Raw genomic sequence first — 23119 nt, forward strand, 5'->3', positions numbered from 1 at the left:
CTTCATATTCAAGAGCTTTGCATAACCCCGCTGACACCACTGATTGCCACCTTTCTGCCTATGCACAGTAAACACTGAAAGCTGTCAATTAGTGGAACTCAGAGCTCAGCATTCAGGGAACTGTTATTTTTCTTCTGCTGCAGTAGATCTGCCATTGAGCAAGCAGCTGATAAATCTCTGGAATCTGTCCCTGCTCCTACATCATTTTGTTCTCAAATGAGGTAGCAAAAACCTAATCACAGATTCCCTTCAAAAATATGAAACCTTTCCTTTTAGATGTCATTCAGACTTCAGTGACTTCTGTCGTTTGCAGTGTTAAAGGACAGCACACAGCACTTTCCTTATGAGCTGGCAGAAAGAAGAAAAAAAAAAACTAGTCTCCATCATTTTGCATGTAGACATGATCCATGAAAAAACACATGTGTGACTGGCAGCAGAAATTATAATGGCTGCCTATGTTCTGTCTGTAAAAATCAGAAGTAACATGGGCTTGGAACTCAGATGTCTGAATGAGACCTAGTAACTCCTAAAAGGGCGTGGCACATTCTGGACAAACCTCTATAATTCCCTAATGTTCAATGTCTTCATCTGCCATAAATGTCACTGTTTACCTCTGCTGCCCACGGTTCATTGGTGTAAACCCTGGACAATGGGACCACAGTAGCCATAGAAGTCATGATGATGGCAGCCAATGGTACCCCAGTCCTATCATCCACTTCACAAGTGCAACTGGTGCACCCGCAGATACAGACAAAACACACGCAGGGCTGACGTTGGGGGCAGGCAGCTGCCCAGGGGCCCCCAGCTGACTGCACATCATGCAGCCGCTATGGGGCCCGCCATGAGGCAGGGGGGCTCACCTGCCCCCAGCGCCGACTCCCCCCGTTGCCACATTGAACTATACCGGCATAGACACTGGTACAGTTCAAAGCAATGATGGAGTAGAGCGTCAGCCTCTGACACTGCGGGTGCACGATGACTTCATATCATCGTGCACTCACCGTGTACCAGGCAGAGCAGGAGCCGGGAGCAGCGCAGGCAAGAGGAGAGGGTTTTTTTTTCTTTGTAACATTGAGGAACTGTAGGGCCATTCTCTGGGGGGAGGGGGGGTTGTTTTTGCTTTATACCATGGGTGGGTACATTATACTCTATGGGGGAGGCTGTTGTGTAATATGGGGGGCTGCATTATATTCTATGGGGGTTACATTATATTGTATGGGGTGACTGCATTATACTATATTGAGGACTTTGGGGAATACATTATACTATATGAAGAACTGGGGTGCATTGTACTATGGGAAGGGAATTGTACTACATGGATGACTGGCAGGGTATTATACTATATGGAGCACTATGAGGATTGTATTATACTATATGGAGGACTGAGCAGTGTATTTTAATATATGGAGGGCTATGAGGAGTGTATTAGTCCTCCATATAGTATATGGGGCACACTATATTATATGGAGGACTATGGGGGGTGTAAACTGTAGATGTGCTGCTGATGCCCTAAAGGATCACCATGCAGTATCAGGTTATGTGCACACGCTGCGGATTGGCGCACGGATTTTGTAGAATCAGGTAAATCTGCAGGTCAAAAGACCTGCGGTTTTACCTGCAGATTGGTCTGCGGTTCTGCCCTGCGGTTTTTCATCTCCACAATGGAGGAGATGGCAAACCGCAGCGGAATCCGCAGAAAGAATTGACATGTCAGTTCTTTCTGTGGTTTCAAAACCGCGTGGAAAAATCCGCACCGTCTGCACAGCGTTGGTTTTTTTTGTTTGTTTTTTTTTTTTTTTTTTTCTCCCATAGGGAATAATGGTACTGTACACCGCATCAAAAACTGCTGCGGAACCACAGCAGAATCCGCAGCGTGTGCACACACCCTAAGTGACCGTTCTGTTCCCATCATTCTTTTTCAGACGGTGGAAAGAGGCCGGGAAACAAGCATTGAACGACTTCAATATTGTCGATCACACTCACTTAGGGTCCTGAACTCGGCGCATGTGAATACAATCGAAATGTTTCTGTGTGATGTGCAATATGTGAGCATTTGGGGCCCCATCTTAAACTTTGCCTAAAACCTGCCCTGAACACACACTCTGAATGCTTTCCGCACTTGTGCAGAAGAGGACATAGCCAGGGAAGCTCTAACATCCTCAGGAATCATTGGATGGAACGTGCAGCTCGGGGTTTAGCAGTGTGGGGGGTTAATTATGACTGCTTTTGCCAGCACACAAAGTTCATTGAATGTGTCTTTAGACTAGACATGCACCTCATATAATAGAACAGAAGAGTCCTGTGGGAAAGAAAGTTGGATGACTGTTTTTAAAATCTGTCCTGAGTTGCGGGGTTGTGTATGTTGTAACGTGTGTTTTCGACACGCGTTCCTTCACGCAGTGTCTGCCTTTCATACTCCTGATCACAGTTGGATTACATTTAGCCATGGAAAGATGAGAGGAGAGTGCTCTAACAGCTGCTATCAGCAACTCCGTAAGGACGATGAATAAATAAGCATATACATTAATAGCCTAAAGACAATAGATGGGTTTTCAGACCATTTCATTAAACGTCCCAGTGAGCATTGAATAAATTACATACAACATCACTTTGTTCTGTGTGGATTTAGATAGTACTACAGATCTCTTGTACTGCACAATGGAATTGATAATGGCCGATATGTGGTCTATGGCTTCGAGCAAAGCATGAAAATGAGAATTTTGCCATCATCCCAGCAGGCGCTTGCTGGTAAATAGAGCATGTAGTAAGTGAAATGTAAGCTTAGTGGGAACGGTGCATAGTAGTTACATGGGTATTCATGGGTGACTTTGGTTTTTAGCTCTGTCAGCTTGAATATACATGGACTATAGCTGGGTTTATAGAATATATATTTAATGTTGGTTGAAATTCTTTATTTGAAGCAGGGGGTCATTAATTTTAGTCTGTTTTATCAGTTCTGAATTGACTACCATGATATCGGGAACAACTGGCCTATCTGTTGGATTTTGGTGTTCTTCTATATTGCTAAATCCAGTTTGACTTCAGTATTTGTGAAAATTCTATCATTATAATATAACGTGTACATTCAGTCCCAATGACAGATACCTCTGATATTTTGTTTTTCTTTTTTCCAGGTGGTTGACATATTGATACCGGTTTCTGGACAGCCTGTAACAAACAATTAGTGTTTCCTTCAGCGTGTGGAGCCTGCCCCCACACCCATATCCTGCCAAACCACGGCCTTTACCTGTGTCTTCCGGTGTTTCCCGTGCGACCCTTCCTGCGGGAGCGCCTCGTGGGCCACTCCAGAGTTTACTCAGCGCTCAGTGGCTCCAATGGTGAAAATGACCAGGTCCAAAACGTTTCAGGCCTACCTGCCATCCTGCCACAGAACGTACAGCTGCATTCATTGCAGAGCTCACTTGGCAAATCACGATGAGCTTATTTCAAAGGTAAAATGGCTTTTCTACTTTGATAAAATCCTCTGCTGATCTCTCCCAGAGTCAAGTCCCTGTAAGGCCACGTTCACACGTTCTGTATTTTTCACGCACTCCTGGTTTTGGCTTACAGATACTGAAGTGATGCAAGTGTTTGATTATACTGTTTCACCACTGATTTTGGCTTACAAATATTGACGTAAAATACTGAATGTGGTCTTAAGGTGCTTTTCACATTACGTTCTTTCTCTTCGTCAGGGCATACATACTAAATCCAACAAAAAAAATGTGGTACAGACTTAAGCTGTGACTGGCCATTAGACTGTAATGTTGACGGCTGAGCAAACGTGATATCTGCTGTGCACTTATGTTTGGGAGGGAATGCCTATAGGAGGCAGATACTCAGACGCAGTCTACTAGATCTGAGTGTCTGCCTCTTGTAGGGGTGCACATCAGAGCTCGCTTTCGCTCTGCCGTCGCCAAGTCTATTGGCCCTGTTGGTGCATGTCGTTTTGCTGGGGGTTTTGGACATATGCCTTGTCAGGGGACACAATGCAGTGTGAAAGCACCCTTACTGATGGTGAATATATACTATATCTTTATTACATGCTCACATTCACCTGATTAAATCTTCACAAATGCATCTCACTTACAGTATGCTTTGCTGCCACATCGTTTATGATTGATCTTTGCATGGCTTCCTACTATACACAGATGCTTTTCACAAAATTAGAATGTCATCAAAAAGTTAACTTATTTCAGTTCTTCAATACAAAAAATGAAACTTGTATATTATATAGTCATTACAGAGTGATCTATTTCAAGTGTTTATTTCTGTTAATGTTGATGATTATGGCTTCCAGCCAATGAAAACCCAAAAGGCATTATCTCAGTAAATTAGACTACTTTATAACACCAGCTTGAAAAACTATTTTAAAATCCGAAATGTTGGCCTACTGAAATATATGTTCAATAAATGCACTCAATACTTGGTCGGGGCTCCTTTGGCATCAATTACTGCAACAATGTGGCGTGGCATGGAGACTATCAACCTGGGGCACTGCTGGGGTGGTATGGAAGTCCAGGTTGCATTGATAGCGGCCTTCAGCTCATCTGCATTGTTGAGTCTGATGTCTCCTCTTCCTCTTGACAATACCCCATGGATTCTCTATGGGGTTAATGTCAGGCGAGTTTGCTGGCCAATCACTGATGTTTTTAAACCAGGTATTGGTACTTTTGGCAGTGTGAACAGGTGCAAAGTCCTCCTGGAGCATGAAATTTCCAGCTTGTCACCAGAGGGAAGCATGAATTTCTCTAAAATTTTCTGGTAGACGGTGGTAGTAATATCCCTTAATTGGCCTCTACATTAATGGTATTCCCCATCTTGGCTCCAGTCATGTTCTCCCATCCTGCCCCCATATTATGAGCTGCCATCCTGTGGCTTTCAGAGCAAAAAAAGTAAAAAAAAAAATCTCCCTAACCTGGCCGTGGCCCAGCGGTGCCCTCTCCCTATTTGTACAAGCAGTGTCACTGAACCGGTGAGAGCCCCCTGAATACCACCACTGCAGCCAGTGTCTTGGTGTACGTTCCGACGGTCAGTAAACGCTGTGGGTTGAACACTGCGTACATCCGCATCGTCCAGATGTTACAGCATAGTGGATAGGATTTCTTCAAATCCCATCTTCACTATGCATGCGAAGACGCACATGCGGTGCGTCTTTCCAGACTGCAACATGTCTGTCTAGTTTGCGGAGACGCTCAGTCTCTGCATGGTGAATGTCACCAGTGCAATGTATAGGACGTGGTGATTCCGCATGGTTCAATGAACACATGCGAAGTCACCTGCGTTCAAAAGGTGAGAGTGCGGACATGTGCTGCATTCAAAGTGCTGCTAGTTACTGATTATGTGTGTGTGTGTGTGTGTGTGTATATATGTATATGTGTATGTGTGTGTGGGGCAAAAAAGTATTTAGTCAGTCAGCAATAGTGCAAGTTCCACCACTTAAAAAGATGAGAGGCGTCTGTAATTTACATCATAGGTAGACCTCAACTATGGGAGACGAACTGAGAAAAAAAATCCAGAAAATCATTGTTTTTTTTTTTTTTCATTTTATTTGCATATTATGGTGGAAAATAAGTATTTGGTCAGAAACAAAATTTCATCTCAATACTTTGTGATATATCCTTTGTTGGCAATGACAGAAGTCAAACGTTTTCTGTAAGTCTTCACAAGGTTGCCACACACTGTTGTAGGTATGTTGGCCCATTCCTCCATGCAGATCTCCTCTAGAGCAGTAATGTTTTTGGCTTTTCGCTTTGCAACACGGACTTTCAACTCCCTCCAAAGGTTTTCTATAGGGTTGAGATCTGGAGACTCCAGGACCTTGAAATGCTTCTTACGAAGCCACTCCTTCGTTGCCCTGGCGGTGTGCTTTGGATCATTGTCATGTTGAAAGACCCAGCCACGTTTCATCTTCAATGCCCTTGCTGATGGAAGGAGGTTTTTCCCTTCACCCATGACAGCACCACCTGAGAGAGGGATCCACCCCGCCAGGACAGGAACCTACTGAGACATAAGGGGCGGCACCTCTCCCCCGCTTCAGTTGGGTTCCTGTCCTGGAAGGAATCCCACTGTGGCGGTGCCTGTCATGGGTGAAGAGAAAGATAAAGACTCAGGCCCGTCCCGGCGCGGGAAGAACAGGTAGCATACCTGTAGTGCCGGCCGTCGGGTCCTGGAAGCGCAGTCCCTGGGGCTCTGGGTTCGTGCGGGCGTGGATGGAATCCCGGTGGCTCCGGGAAGCCCCCACCGCGCCGCCCTCCCCTCGCTCACGCCGCATCTCGATCCCCGTGGTAGGGGAGAGACGCTGGCGTCTTCCGGCCGCTGACGTCAGCGGCGCTTGGAATGCTGGGTGTGCCGGCTGACGTCAGCAGAAGGCGACGGTGTAATGGCGCCGGGTGCGACGCCGGCCGGCTTTCTGAAGCGCTGGGCCAGCAGTCGCAGGGGGGAGGGGAGGAAGACGCTCACCAGGCGGAGGCATGCAATTTAAAAGGAGGAAGACAGCTGTAGATCGGCGGTGCAAAATGGAGTCCGAGCAGGAACGTTCAGCGTCCCTGCCTCCCTCACAGCCCTCTGGCAGAAAGCATGGAAGCCATTCAAGCAGCAGTCGCCCCAGCCGCAGGTCGGGGCACTCCTCAAGGTCCAAAGAGCGCGGGTCAGGTGCTCCGACGCAGCCTCCAAGTCCGGTACCCTTGATTACGGGTGGTGAGTGATCTTCGTGAATGTTAGCAGTATATTAATAGGGGTTTTCTATTGTATGCTTCACCCTGTAGGAAAGGCCCAGAAAAGCGGGAAGCAAGAAGAACAATAGGGATTGTGCTATATGTAAATCTCCCCTAGCAAGAGACTGGCAAAAAAATCTCTCTGCTTCGTGCATTCAGCGGACTATGGCGGAGGAAGCGCCTAGTTTTGCAGCCAATCTAATATCTGCCCTCAGGTCAGAAATGGAAGGCTCAATTAAGTCCTTATTGGAAAAAAGGGGAAAAAAAGCAGGAAGGATTTCCCTAGTTCCCCCTCAGATTCCGCGTCGGTATCATCTCAGGCGGAAAAATCATCCTCCTCAGATGGTGACACAGGGGGTAAGCCATGTTTCCCTGTAGAAGATACAGATGCCCTCCTAAAGGCCATTAGAACCACAATGGGCCTACAGGAAGAAAGGGCGGCTAAAACCCTAGAGGACGTCATGTTTGGGGGGCTTCAGGAGAGGAAAAAACGAACCTTTCCAGTAAACGCGAAAATCCAGGCGCTTATTGAGAGAGTGGAAAAAGCCTGAAAAATCGGGGGCCCTTCCATCCGCCTCTAAGAGACGATACCCCTTTGAATACAAGGATACGGAGGTATGGGACAAAGTCCCAAAAATAGATGCAGCGGTGTCCAGGTCTTCCAAAAGGTCGGCCCTGCCCTTGGAAGATGCAGGGGTTCTTAGAGACCCGCTGGACAAAAAAGCGGACTCATATATATTTGAGGCACGCATGGGAAGCGACAGCAGGAGGTCTAAAGCCGGCGATAGCGGGCACCTGCACGGCACGCTCCCTCATGATCTGGCTGCAGCAGTTAGAAGAGAAGCTGGCGTCAAGGGTCCCAAGAGAGAAGATCTTATCAGACATGTATCTCTTGCACGGGGCAGCGGCTTTTTTGGCAGATACCTCGGCGGACTCTATGCGATTGACAGCCAGAGCAGCGTCACTATCAAATGCTGCTAGACGCGCGTTATGGCTTAAGGGCTGTCCGGGTGACCTTCAGTCCAAGGCCAAATTGTGCTCTCTCCCCTGCGATGGTCGATTCCTGTTTGGCAAGAACTTGGACGATATTCTGGAGAAAGCAGGCGATAAGAAAAAAGGCTTCCCCAGATTCCCTATGGATCAGAGGAGACAGCCCTTTCGGAGGGGGAGATTCAATAGAGGGCGTCCTCCCGCTGACAGAAGATGGGAGGATAAAAGGAAGAAAGAATCAGGGTTTATGTTTGGAGGCACCTCCACCTCAAAAAAGTCACCACAATGACGCCAGTATTCCAGTAGGAGGGAGATTGGCACTCTTTTTCCAGGCCTGGGAAAAGATCTCCTCCAATACCTGGATTCTGAGCATCCTAAAAGAAGGCCTGAAAATCCCCTTTATTCGTCAGCCAAAACCCGTGGTCGTCATCACACCTATCAGGAAGATGACTGAAGAACAACTGGCCTTAGAAACAGAAATCCTGAGCCTGATAGACAAGCGGGTACTGTCCGAGGTGCCACGCTTACAGGAAGGAAAGGGGTTTTATTCACCCCTTTTTCTAATAAAAACCGGATCAGTCGTTCAGGACAATCATAAATCTCAGACGCCTCAATCTATGGATAAGGAACCCAACCCTCAAGATGGAATCAGTAACTACGGCAGTGAAGCTGCTACATCAAGATTGCTTCATGGCTGTAGTCGATTTAAAGGATGTGTATTATCACATCCCTATCCATCCAGATTACCAGGAATACCTGAGGGTAGCGCTTTATATTCAGGGCACACTAAGGTACTTTCAGTTCAGGGCTCTTCCGTTTGGCATATCCATAGCCCCGAGGGTCTTCACCAAGGTCATAGCGGAAGTGACGGCCTTTCTCCGGATTCACGATACGGTCAGAATACCATACCTGGACGATTTTCTTATAGTAGGCAGTTCAGAGGACCACTGTACAGCACAGTTGACTCAGGTGATCAACACCTTGCAAGAGTTAGGGTGGATAGTCAATTTCAAAAAATCAAAATTACAACCCCTAAAGAAACAGACCTTCCTAGGATTTATACTGGACTCAGAAAGGCAAGAGTGTCTGCTCCCAGAGTCCAAGATAGAGAAGGTGCAAAATCTGGCCTCGGTGGGCCGAAACCAACCATGTATGACATTAAGAAAAGCAATGTCCCTACTAGGTACCCTAACATCCTGTATTCCGGCGGTCAGGTGGGCTCAGTTTCACACCCGGCAACTCCAGGGGGAGATACTAACAGCACAAAGATCGCTAAGAGGGCGTTTGGAAGGAAAGCTGGAGCTTTCCTTAAAAACCAGAGACTCTCTCAACTGGTGGTTGAACGAGACAAATCTGACCTTAGGAATACCATGGGACAGACAGGCGACAGATATAATTTTAACAGATGCAAGCTCCTCGGGGTGGGGGGCACACCTAAGGGGCCTCGTAGGTCAGGGTTCCTGGACACCTCAAGAAAGGAAGGCATCCTCCAACCTGAGAGAACTGTGGGCAGTGGGCAAGGCCCTAAGCCACTTCATTCCGCTACTCCAGGGTCGGGATGTACGCATCATGTCAGACAACAAGGTAGCAGTGGCATACATCAACCACCAAGGAGGGACAAGATCACACTCCTTAATGGAAGCAGCAACAGACATTCTGAGCAGTGCAGAGGAACACCTACACTCCGTGACAGCCCTACACATAAGGGGCAGAAAACATAGAGGCAGATTTCCTGAGTCGCAATACCCTGAGGCAAGGAGAATGGGTGCTAAACCGGTCCATTTTTCAAAAGATAATTCAGCTTTGGGGGGGAACTGGTGATAGACCTCTTTGCAAACAAGCACAACAGGCAAACAAAGGTTCTGCTCTCTAAACCTGAGGGAAAATCCATGGGCAGTGGACTCGTTGCACATCCAGTGGAACTTCAGACTGGCTTACGCGTTCCCCCCCCCCCCCCCCAGTAGCTCTGATCCCAACTGTGGTAAGAAAAATCAGAAACGATCAAGCCAGGGTGATTCTAATAGCTCCATTTTGGCCAAAAAGGCCCTGGTCGCTCTGCTACGGAAGATGTCCCTCTCCGATCCATGGGTTCTGCCTGAAATCCCGGACCTACTAGCTCAGGGTCCAATATTGCACGCTCAGGTCAAAGGATTCCATCTGACGGTGTGGAATTTGAAAGGTCGCTTTTAATGGATAGGGGGTTCTCCCCTGGGCTGGTGGCCACTCTGCTAAAAAGCAGGAAACCGGTGACTACTAACATCTACGGCAGAACATGGGATAAGTTCCTACAGTTCTTGGGTAAGCCGCTAGGAAAAGAACCCCCGATTAGTGCCATCCTAGAGTTCTTACAATCTGGGTTGCAGATGGGGTTAGCAGTAAACACACTTAAGGTTCAGGTGTCGGCACTAGGGGCGCTCTACAATTGCAAACTGGCATCAGATAGGTGGATAGCCAGATTTATTAAATCCTGCCATAGAGCTAGGCCTATTCCAATACCCAGAATAGCCCCCTGGGATTTAAACCTGGTGTTAGAAGCCCTTACAAAAGATCCGTATGAGCCATTACATCAGCTACCCCTAAAGTTTTTGACCCTAAAAACGATCCTGTTAGTAGCCCTCACATCAGCCCGCAGGATAAGCGACTTACAAGCTCTCTCAGTAAATCCTCCTTATACGCAAGTCTTTCAGGATAGGGTAGTGTTAAGAACAGACCCCAGTTATCTGCCCAAGGTAGTATCAGATTTCCATCGGTGTCAGGAAATTGTCCTTCCATCCTTTTGCGAAAATCCAAAAAATCTGGGGGAGGAAAAATTCCATAGTCTGGATGTTAAAAGAGCTCTCGTAGAATATATATATCTGCCACTAGCTAGTGGAGGAGGTCACAGTCCCTATTCGTAGCTTTTCAGGGTGCCAGGAAAGGCTATGGGGTTTCAAAAGGGACTATTGCTAGATGGATTAGGGAAGCCATTAGTGTAGCCTATTCAGCTAGTGGTATCCCGATTCCTGACGGCATCAAGGCTCATTCCACCAGAGCCGTGGCTACCTCCTGGGCTGAAAAGGCTGAGGTATCAATCGAACAGATTTGTAAGGCCGCTACCTGGGCCTCACCTTCAACCTTCTTTAAGCACTATAGATTAAATCTATCCTCCTCTGCTGACTTAACCTTTGGTAGAAGGGTGCTGCAAGCGGTGGTCCCTCCCTAAGGTGTTTCGAAGTCTCCAAAAATCTCTCAGGTGGTGCTGTCATGGGTGAAGGGAAAACCACCATGGTTACTTACCGGTAGCCGGTTTTTCCGGAACCCATGACGGCACCCGTACATTCCCCCCCTTTTTCACTGTATAGGTGTGCACAATTAGTAGGGTGTTTTGAGTGTTGTGGTGTTGGATTAAACATGTAACTAACCGGGAAGTCCTCTCAATGCTCTGTAACCCAACTGAAGCGAGGGAGAGGTGCCGCCCCTTATGTCTCAGTAGGTTCCTGTCCTGGCGGGGCGGATCCCTCTCTCAGGTGGTGCTGTCATGGGTTCCGGAAAAACCGGCTACCGGTAAGTAACCATGGTGGTTTCACTCAAAATCTCACGATACATGGCCCCATTCATTCTTTCATGTACCTGGATCAGTCGTCCTGGCCCCTTTGCAGAGAAACGGCCCCAAAGCATGATGTTTCCACCACCATGCTTTACAGTAGGTATGGTGTTTGATGGATGCAACTCAGTATTCTTTTTCCTCCGAACACGACAAGTTGTGTTTCTACCAAACAGTTCCAGTTTGGTTTCATCAGACCATAGGACATTCTCCCAAAACTCCTCTGGATCATCCAAATGCTCTCTAGCAAACTTCAGACGGGCCCGGACATGTACAGGCTTAAGCAGTGGGACACGTCTGGCACTGCAGGATCTGAGTCCATGGTGGCGTAGTGTGTTACTTATGGTAGGCCTTGTTACATTGGTCCCAGCTCTCTGCAGTTCATTCACTAGGTCCCCCCGCATGGTTCTGGGATTTTTGCTCACCGTTCTTGTGATCATTCTGACCCCACGGGGTGGGATTTTGCGTGGAGCACCAGATCGAGGGAGATTATCAGTGGTCTTGTATGTCTTCCATTTTCTAATTATTGTTCCCACAGTTGATTTCTTCACTCCAAGCTGGTTGGCTATTGCAGATTCAGTCTTCCCAGCCTGGTGCTGGGCTACAATTTTGTTTCTGGTGTCCTTTGACAGCTCTTTGGTCTTCACCATAGTGGAGTTTGGAGTCAGACTGTTTGAGGGTGTGCACAGGTGTCTTTTTATACTGATAACAAGTTTAAACAGGTGCCATTACTACAGGTAATGAGTGGAGGAAAGAGGAAACTCTTAGAAGAAGTTACAGGTCTGTGAGAGCCAGAAATCTTGTTTGCTTGTTTCTGACCAAATACTTATTTTCCACCATAATATGCAAATAAAATGAAAAAAAAACAGACAATGTGATTTTCTGGATTTTTTTTTTCTCAGTTTGTCTCCCATAGTTGAGGTCTACCTATGATGTAAATTACAGACGCCTCTCATCTTTTTAAGTGGTGGAACTTGCACTATTGCTGACTGACTAAATCCTTTTTTGCCCCACTGTGTGTGTGTATATATATATATATATATATATATATATATATATCTATATCTATATCTATATATATCTATATCTATATATATATATATATATCTATCTCTTTCCTTCCTGCCTCCTTCTCCCTGGTTGTCTGTGGCTCCACCCTTGACATTTAGCCCTGCCCCTCCATGGCTCTTCAGTCTGAGAGCTGTGACTCTGCTGGAGGGGAGGGATTTGATACTCTGCTGCTGACTGCAGGTGCGGGGGATGAGTAGTGTCACAGCATGTGACTGCGCGTTCCTGCTCCACTGCAGCCGGCAACTCTCTGCACGGCCCAGTGCTCCAGCACGCCGGCTTAGTACCAGGTGAGCAGGAGTACCAGGTATGATGACAATACATCAGAATTATAAAGCCAAATAAAGTCTCAGGGTTGTGTGTATTAGTTTTGCTAAAATCTCTGTAATATCTGATGCGGATCTAGCAGTGCTCTGAATGCTGAGCCATGTATAACACTGCCATCCCCACTGACTAGCAGCTTTGTGTACAATGAGCTGCTAATCGGTGGTCGGGGTGGGGTTACACAGAGCAGGTGGACTACGTGGCACAAGACAACTAGTTTTCAAGTGATGATCTCCCGCTGATTAAGATACTGATTATTAAAACGACAACAGCCCAGTAAGTGACATATTGCTAGATTAGTGTTCTGTGCCCCTACATCATGCTGCGCTCAGATTAAACAGCAAAAACCTGATGGCGCAATGAGTTCTAAGCTTTAAGCTAAGTAGCAAATTGTGTCATTTAAACAGGACATGCTGCTGAGAACAATAGAATACCGTAATTGTATTCTGTGTGCACAGATCACTTTCAGGATTGTTCTTGCACATTGAAGTGTGGTTGGCCTGTTTGGGGTAGGTTAATGGCCATGATTGGCCTATGTAAATTTGCCTTGTATTAAACCGGTTGATATTGGGATTTATTTTTGTGTATTTAGTAGTTTCCGATTAGCCTAGAGGACCGGCATAAGAGATAAGCAGGAATGTACTCCTATCGCATACAGACCATGATTAATATCAGTTTGTGTCTGCAGTTCGTGCTGCAACAAAATCTCCTGTGCAAGCATGGTTTATAGAAGCTAAAAATAGAGAGAAATGAAATGCATAACCGAGCCAGCAGAAATGTGGAGAAAAAGGCACGGAAACTCTGACTTAAGCTAAATAAAGTCTAGGCTTATTCTCTGGAAAATATGACTTGCTGAGCTGCAGAAAGTTGTCAGCTTAGTTGGCTAACATTTGCAATCTGTTAAAGAAAATATTTATATGGAATTTCTAAAATGCCACGCTAACCCTTGAAGTGTTACATTGTACAAGAAAGTGTTATATATATATATATATATATATATATATATATATATATATATATATATATCAGGTTTTAAGCTAAACAAGGGTTCCCACGGTCTAATGGACACACTAACAAAAGACATACTGTAAGCACTTCTTCCAAAAAAGTATACCATATATTGACTTTGGGGAAGTCGTGCAGACAGTGTTCTGACTGTATACATATAGTGTAAGTGAGAACCAAAGTTTTTAACCCCTTAACCCCCAAGGGTGGTTTGCACGTTCATGACCAGGCCAATTTTTACATTTCTGACCACTGTCGCTTTGAGGTAAAAACTCTGGAACGCTTCCATGGATCCCGGTGATTCTGACATTTTCTCGTGACATATTGTACTTCATGCTAGTGGTAAAACTTTATTCATATAACTTGCGTTTATTAGTGAAAAAAACGAAAATTTTGAAAATTTCGCAATTTTCCAACTTTGAATTTTTAGGCCCTTAAATCACAGACGGCACACAAAAACTTAAGTAACATTTCCTACATTTCTACTTTACATCAGCACAATTTTGGAACCAAAATTTTTTTTTTTTGTTAGCCAGTTATAAGGGTTAAAAGTTGACCAGCGATTTCTCCTTTTTGCAACACCATTTTATTTTTACAGACCACATCACATTTGAAGCCACTTTGAGGTCTATATGATAGAAAATACCCAAAAGTGACACTATTCTAAAAACTGCACCCCTTAAGGTGCTCAAAACCACATTCAAGAAGTTTATTAACCCTTCAGTTGCTTCACAGGAATTTTTTGAATATTTAAAAAAATGAACATTTGACTTTTTTTCACAAAAAAATACTTCAGGTTCAATTTTTTTTATTTTACCAAGGGTAACAGGAGAAATTGGACTGCAAAAGTAATTGTGCAGTTTGTCCTGAGTACGCTGATACCTGATATGTGGGGGGGAACCACTGTTTCGGCGCATGGCAGAGCTCAGAAGGGAAGGAGCGCCGTTTGACTTTTTCAATGCAAAATTGGCTGTAATTCAGATCGGACGCCATGTCACGGTTTGGAGAGCCCCTGATGTACCTAAACAGTGGAAACCTCCCACAAGTGACCCCATTTTGGAAACTAGACCCCCCCCCCCCCCCCCCCCCCAAGGTACTTATCTAGATATGTGTTGAGAACTTTGACCCAACAATGGCTTCACAGAAGTTTATAACGTACAGCGGTACAATTAAAAAATCATATTTTTTCCACAAAAATGATCTTTTCACCCCCAATTTTTATTTTCCCAAGGGTAACAGGACCCTAAAAGTTATTTTGCAAATTGTCCTGAGTACACTGATACCCCATATGTGGGTGTAAACGACTATTTGGGTGCATGGCAGAGCTCGGAAGGGTAGCAGCGCCATCTGACTTTTTTGGCTGGAATTGAGATCGGACACCATGTCGCAATTGGAAAACCCCTGATGTACCAAAACAGTGGAAACCCCCCCCCCCCCCCCCAAGGAACTTATCTAGATGTGTGGTGACAACTTTGAACCCCCAAGGGCTTCACAGAAGTTTAACGCCCGGGCGTGAAAATAAAAAAATCGTATTTTTTCCACAAACATGATCTTTTAGTCACCAATTTTTTATTTTTTATTTTTATTTTCCCAAGGGTACCAGGAGAAATTGGACCCCAAAAGTTGTTGTCCAATTTGTCCTGAATACGCTGATGCCTCATATGTGGGAGAAAACTACTGTATGGGCACACGTCGGGGCTCGGAAGGGAAGTAGTGACGTTTTTAAATGCAGACTTTGATGGAATGGTCTGCAGGTGTCATGTGCGTTTGGAGAGCCCCTGATGTACCTAAGCTATTGAAACTCCCCACAAGTGACCCCATTTTGGAAACTAGACCCCCCCACGGAACTTATCTAGATGTGTGGTGAGCACTTTGAACCCCCAAGTGCTTCACAGAAGTTTATAACGCCTGGGCGTGAAAATAAAAAAAACATTTTTTTCCACAAAAATGATATTTTTTGCCCCCAATTTTTTATTTTCCTAAGGGTAACAGGAGAAATTGGACCCCGAAAGTTGTTTTGCAATTTGTCCGGAGTACACTGATACCCTACATGTGGGGGTAAAACACTGTTTGGGCGCATGGCAGAGCTTGGAAGGGAAGGAGCACCATTTGACTTTTTCAACGCAGAATTGGCTGGAATTGAGATCGGACGCCATGTTGCATTTGGAGAGCACCTGATGTGCCCAAACAGTGGAAACCCCCCAATTCTAACTCCACCCCTAATCTCAGCCCTAACCCTAATGGGAAAATGGAAATACTTTTTTTTATTTTTTTTTTTTTATTTTTCCCTAACTACGGGGGTGATAACGGGGGGTTTGATTTACTATTTATGGCGGTTTTTGTTTGGCAGCTGTCACACACTAAAAGACGCTTTTTATTGTAAAAATAGCTTTTGCATCACCACGTATTGAGCTATAATTTTTCCATATTTTGACCCACTAAGTCATGTGAGGTCTTATTTTTTTGCGTGTCGAGTTGACGCTTTTATTGGTATCATGTTCGGGCACGTGACATCTTTTGATCGCTTTTTATTCCGATTTTTTTTGGGACGCAGAATGAACGAAAACCAGCGTTTCATAAATTTCTTTTGGGGGGTGCCTTTACACTGTTCCGCATGCGGTAAAATTGATAGTCCATTTATTCTTCGGGTCAGTACGGTTACAGCGATACCTCATTTAGGTCGTTTTTTTATGTCTTGGCGCTTTTATGCAATGAAAACAATTTTATAAAAAAAAAAAATAATTTTTGCATCGCTTTATTCTGCAAGCTATACCTTTTTTAGTTTTTCACTGACTCTGTATGGCGGGTCGTTTTTTGTGGGACAAGGTGACGTTTTCAGCGGTACCATGCATGTTTATATGCGTCTTTCTGATCGCGCATTATTGCATTTTTTGTTCGGCGGTATGATCATTTTTTTGCTTCGTTTTTTATTTAAGTGGTTCGCTAAAGGGGTTAACTAATGGGACCGTTTTATAGGGCGGGTCGTTACGGACGCGGCGATACCAAATGTGTACTTTTTTTTTTTTTTTTTTTTTTTTATTTAAACTTTATTGCATTGTCCCAGGTGGGACATCACTGTCCTGTGACAGATCGCTGATCTGTCACATCACAGATCACTGTGACAGATCAGCGATCTGTCACATGCACTGCACTTGGCTTCCTGCCATTAACTACCGTATTTTCCGCTTTGTAAGACGCACTTTTTTTCCCCAAAATTTGGGGGGAAAACAGGGGTGCGTCTTACAAAGCGGACATGCCTTACCTAGGCTGTGATCGGGGGCGTCCGGCGGTTGCTGGCTGCTGCTGCGGGTGTGTCCGGTGCCGCGTTGTGTGCCCGTCGATGCCCGGGGCTCTGCCAACATTGTGCGACAGGCCAGAGCCCCGGCATTTCCTCAGTTCCCTGTGTGCCGGTAAAAAGATGGCCGCCGGCGCGTGCGCAGATGGGATCTCGGGACCCAGTTCTCGAGAGATGGGTCCCGAGATCCCATCTGCGCACGCGCCGGCGGCCATTTTCCCTGGGTTCCCTGTGTGTGCGCGCGCGGTGGTGCCTGCAAAAAAATGGCCGCCGCGCGTGCGCAGATGGGATCTCGGGACCCAGCTCTCGAGAGATGAGATTTCAGATCTCATCTCTCGAGAACTGGTCCCGAGATCCCATCTGCGCACGCGCCGGCGGCCATTTTTTTTTTTTACCGGCACTTCAGCGCACATATACAGGGAACCAAGGAAATGCTGGGGCTCTGGTCTGTCAAACAATGTCGGCAGAGCCCCGGGCATCGATGGGCACACAACGCCGCACCGGAGCACCCGCAGCACCGGCCTCCAACCGCCAGACAAGTGGAGAAACCTGACACCAGCAGCAACAGCACACATCGGAGCCCCCCCCCTCATCCCTGAATGCGGCCTGCAGCATCACTCCACGCCTGCCTCCTCCAGCAGCGAGCCTGGGACCCCTCTACACCGCAGCCAGCCAGTTGAGTTCCCCTTCCGTTCTCCCTCTGGTGGTGATAGGAGGTAGTGCGGTTGGTTTAAGTGGTAGTGATCTGCGACCTGATGAGGAAGATAACGATTGGATCTCTGGAGTATCAGACTAGATATAAGACAGCTGACGCCCTATCCGGGTGCTGGTGATTCAGTCTGCTTCTCAGGTCCTGGACTTCAGCTCTCTTCCAGTCTTTTCAGGTTAAGTTTGTTTTTTGCTATTCACACTTGCGCTTGTTGGTCAATTAAGTTTTTTGTGTAATCAGCCTGCCCCTGCTGGGGCTATACTGAAATTCCACTCCTATTAATCAGTATTTGCCAATCTGCTTTTTGTCCCTTATTAGATTGGCCTCTTTTTTGCTCTGTCTCAGAATATTTCAGCGTGATATAGGTTTAGAAGTCTAGTGACTTCAGGGTTAATTTTGCTATCAGAAGTATTGGACATTATTTTTGTAGGTTGTTTTTGGCAGATTGCAGACAGTGTCTTTCCTTTTCTGTTAGCTGGGCCCCATCGTTTGCTCAGTCTATTTTCCTGCCTTTGTTTGTATTTTCAGCTTGCTTCACTGTCAATACATGTGGGCGGCTGTCTTTCCTTTGGGGTCTGCTCTGGGGCAGTTAGTTTTCCTCTCTTCCTGCTTTAGGCTTATGTAGCTTTCCGGTTGTGACGAGGCGTCTAGGAACGCTCCACGACTGCTGCTAGTTGTGCGGGTAAGATCAGGGATCTGCAATCTGCATAGTTACCAACTTCTCTGGTTTTCTGAGACTTAGCTTGTTTTTTTTCCTTCTCGGTTTCCCATTCATAACAGCTTCCTCCTTGCCTGCGCTTTGCAGGCATGAGGAAGCCAGCTCCCTGCAGGCCCCCGTCGCCATCTTGGATTCGGGGACCTGCAGGGAAAGACACCCCCCCCCCCGCGCTGCACATTGCGCTGCTGTGGGGGGCTCAGGGAAGCACAGAGGGAGCCCCCTCCCTGCCGATGCTTTCCTTTAACCCCCGGTACACCGCGATCGTTGTTGATCGTGGTGTGCAAGGGGTTAACGTGTCGGGGGCGGTCCGTGACAAATTGTGCTTGGTGTCAGCTGAGGTAATCAGCTGACACCCGGCCACGATCAGCGCTCACCACGTGGCCGCCGCTGATCGCTGTGACGTATAATCCCGTCCCTGGGAATTACATCCCAGGGCACATGGACGGGATAGTACGTCACTTGACAGAAAGGGGTTAATGGAATTGAATGTTGTGAATAGACACATGCAAAGGGAATGCATTTATTTGTCCAGTAGTTACAAAAAGAAAATAAAACTATATACCATTATTTTCATGGCTAAAATATTTTAGACATAAAGATATGACTTGCAGTTCATTATTAACTTGCAAACTTTTAATATTTTTTTTTCAAAACAATCATATATTAGTTTCTTGTCCTTAACATACTAAAATAAGTTAACATACTAAAATAAAGTCATAGTCAACACTAATAGAAGGCATTGTCACCTGCCTAGGTACCGTAATTGTGGGCTGTTCTGTAGGCGGCCTTGTCTAAAAGGGGTTGTAATAAGTTTGTAAGCTACCTTCTATTAATGGCATGTGACCCACCACGGTAACACCCAGTGATCCAAAGAAAAGTGACTTCAGAGCTGAATAAAACATAGTTTGTATTGGCATGTAAACTTTTTAGCTTATAATTTACACTCAGTCCAACTATTCGTTGCACAGATATTTTTCACTGGGGGCGTGTACTTCTACCCCCTCATGAGGTTGACCAATCATAAGCAAATGGAGAAAAGAACACCCCATATACCCCTTCACTATAGCTTAATCGGGCTTTTTCCTGTCTTTTTACCTTAAGGCTGCGTTCACACGTCGCGTTTTTAACGCGCGATTTTGCAGTGAAAACGCAAAAAAACAGCATCCCATGCATTCCTATGGGATTAAGCAATGCTGTGCTAATGCTGCGGATTTTCCTGCGGCAGAATAATACGCAGCATGCTCATTATTTTGTGGAATCGCAGCGATTCTGCCCACATAGGAATGCATTGTTCTGCTTACTTCCCGCATGTGGCTGTGCCCACCATGCGAAAAATAAGCAGAACATTTGCGGATGGTACCCACGGTCCGGTGGAGAGGAGACTGTCCTCTAGGCTGTGGGTACCATATCCCTGTAAAAAATAGCATTAAAATAAAAAAAATCAGGTTATATTCACCTTCCGATGTCCCGTGCAGCGTCCCCAAGCATCAGCGATATATGCGGCAGTTCCCGTTCCCAGTGATGCGTTGCGATAATTACCTTTGTCGCTGTCTCGCGAAACTGTAGCGGTCTCGTGAGACCGTCAAAGGTCATTGCTGCAATGCATCACTGGGAATGGGACCTGCTGGAGCATCGCGGAGGCCTGGGGACGCTGCGAAGGACTAATATATTTTTTTTTATATATATTATATAAATTTTTTTTTTTTTTAATTTTTTAACATTGATCTTTTTACTACTGATACTGAATAGGCAGCCTCAATAGTAAAAATTTGGTCACACTAGTCAAACACTGTTTGACGAGTGTGACCAACCTGTCAATCAGTTCTCCAAGCGATGCTACAGATAGCTTGCAGGATGCTAGCGTTTTCCAAGCTAATTAGGCTTGCAAATCGCTAGTTTTTCCGCAGGAAAATCGAGGGAATTTAAAATGCGCTTTTCCTGCGGAATGGAATTCCCTCGGTAACTTCCGCGGGAGCTCCGCTATGTGTGAACTTGGCCTAATGCATAATGACTACAAGTTGTGGGATAGAGTAGAGAGAAGTGTGATTACTATCACTGCTTCAGCTTTCATGTATAACAGAGCTGAGCTAAACTGCCTATGTATGCAACAAGCTCTACCTGGTGGTGGCAGCCAGGATTGTACAGGTGCATCTCACAATATTAGAATATCATCTAAAAGTTGATTTATTTCAGTTCTCCAAGACAGAAAGTGCAACTCATATATTAAGTCATTACAGAGTGATACATTCCAAGTGTTTATTTCTGTTAATGTTGATGATTTATGGCTTACAACCAATGAAAACCCAAAAGTCATTATCTCAGTAAATTAGAATACTTTAACACCAGCTTGAAAAATGATTTTAAAATCTGAAATGTTGGCCTGCTGAAATGTATATTAAGTAAATGCATTCAATACTTGGTAGGGGCTCCTTTAGCATCAATTACTGCACCAATATGGCATGGAGGTGATCAGCCTGTGGCACTGCTGAGGGGTTATGGAAGCCCAGGTTGCTTTGATAGCAGCCTTCAGCTCGTCTGCATTGTTGGGTCTGGTGTCTCTCATCTTCCTCTTGACAATACCCCATATATTCTCTGAGGCTAAGGTCAGTCGAGTTTGCTGGCCAATCAAGCACAGCAATACTGTTTTTAAACCAGGTATTGGTACTTTTGACAGTGTGAAAAGATGCCAAGTCCTGCTGGACAATAAAATTTCCATCTCCAAAAAGCTTGTCAGCAGAGGGAATCATGAAGTGCTCTAAAACTTCCTGGTAGATGGCTGTGCTGACTTTGGTCTTTATAAAACACAGTGGACCTATACCAGCAGATAACACAGCTGCACAAATCACAGATTGTGGAACCCTGAGGAAGAGGTACTTTGTCCCTGGAAATGCATTGGTAGATTTGACCCCTATCTGCACCGGTCCTTACTGTCACGTGACATCCTCGGCTTTCTGGCAATTTTGTTTTACTGCGGCGGTGCTTCTGGCTGGAGCCTGCCTTCAGCTTTTCTCCCGCAGTCAGCCTCTGTCCCAACACACTCCTACCTGAGGTCTCGTGCACTCACTCCAACCACCATCACGGGAGGATGCTCCCTAGCATTTGGTCTCCTGCATGATGGCAACCTCAGCTCAGCATCTTCATTTTGGCCAGCAGAGTAAGTGCCATTATCTATTATTTGATAAATACATCATGATGCCTTTATCAGTTTAGTATTCGAATCCAGTCCTTTTATATGTTCCTAAAAGGCAAGCTCAGTTTTACTATTCATTATAGGTTAAGCGCAGTGATCCTTCTATTACTTATTTTAACCATTTGCCCAGTAGGAGTTGCACAGAGCCTACATTTTTCACTTGCAGCTACCTATTTTGATCCAGGAACAAGTGTTTTTACTGTTTTGTTTTTTTTTTTCTGTTTTTCTTTGGTGTTATAAAGTAATCTAATTTACTGAGATAATGACTGTTTTTCATTGGCTGTAAGCCATGATTGTCAACATTAGCATAAATAAACACTTGAAATAGATCACTGTGTGCATTGACTATATCTTAAGGCTGGTGTTACACTTGCTGTGTGTTTTTGCTGTCGTCCGTTTATGTGGCCCCAATGCATTTCTATGGGGCCGCAAAAATAAGGAGGAGGGCCATGCTCCGTATGGCCATGTGGGCCGTTTCTTCCCCTGCTATTTGTTATAACAGGGAAAAACAGTGATCCGAGAAGGTTTTTTGCAGCCCATTTTTGCGGAAGAACATGGAAAAAACAGCCCGCAAAAAGGACCACAAAAAAACAGCAAGTGTAAAACCAGCCTAATATGTGTTTCACATTTTGTATTGAATAAATGAAATTAACTTTTTGCTGATTCTAATTTTGTGAGATGCACCTGTATCATTTTAATTTTGTGGTTTTATTTGTAGCTCTGTACTCAAGTTATTGTATAATGTGGCCATTTCCTTTGTCACAATTTAATTTACTATGAAAAAAGCACTTATGCACAAAGTATAATACAATTAGAGCAACAGCAGAGCAAGAAACAAGGTGTGATATTGATGATTTTTCATTTTAACATTGCGTTTATGGAGAAAAGGGTGTCCAGCTAAGAACTTCATGTCTGCCTGTCAGTGCTCTTCTAACATTTGCTTACCTCATAGTTGATTACTGCATTTATACAGTTTCTATGGAGATCAAAGTACAAGCGTTAGTAAGACACAGAACGGCATCATCATATCAAAGGAAAATGTGCTTCCCATTAAATTACAGCTTTTGAAAAGCTTGAAGTGTTGGGGTTTTTTTTGTTTTTTTTTTTAACTTGGCAAGAATACATACATAGAATAAATTATTTTGGATGCTAGAACAAGTGTTTCATAACCTACAGTTAGGTCCATATATATTTCGACAGACATTTTTCTAATTTTGGTTCTAGACATTGCCCCAATGAATTTTAAACAAAACAATTCAGATGCAGTTGAAGTTCAGACTTTCAGCTTTCATTTGAGGGTATCTACATTAAAATTGGATGAAGGGTTTAGGAGTTTCAGCTCCTTAACATGTGCCACCCTGATTTTAAAGGGGCCAAAAGTAATTGGACAGACTAAATAATTGTAAATAAAATGTTCATTTCTAGTACTTGGTTGAAAACCCTTTGTTGGCAATGACTGCCTGAAGTCTTGAACTCATGGACATCACCAGACGCTGTGTTTCCTCCTTTTTGATGCTCTGC

At 45.0% G+C, this 23119-nt stretch overlaps 1 protein-coding gene across 1 annotated transcript in view; it reads left to right on the forward strand.

The window, feature by feature from the left end:
- Positions 1-23119, forward strand: part of YPEL2 (yippee like 2) — a 120270-nt gene that overhangs the window by 17776 nt on the left and 79375 nt on the right. The window contains exon 2 of the mRNA XM_073572965.1: positions 3135-3452. Coding sequence (XP_073429066.1) covers positions 3336-3452 — 117 coding nt within the window. The 5' untranslated portion in view covers positions 3135-3335. The remainder of the gene's footprint in view (positions 1-3134; positions 3453-23119) is intronic.

The sequence above is a fragment of the Dendrobates tinctorius genome, unplaced genomic scaffold (genome assembly GCF_039654945.1).
Source record: "Dendrobates tinctorius isolate UK_male_01 unplaced genomic scaffold, ASM3965494v1 ptg000007l, whole genome shotgun sequence".
In the NCBI taxonomy this organism is placed as follows: Eukaryota; Metazoa; Chordata; class Amphibia; order Anura; family Dendrobatidae; genus Dendrobates; species Dendrobates tinctorius.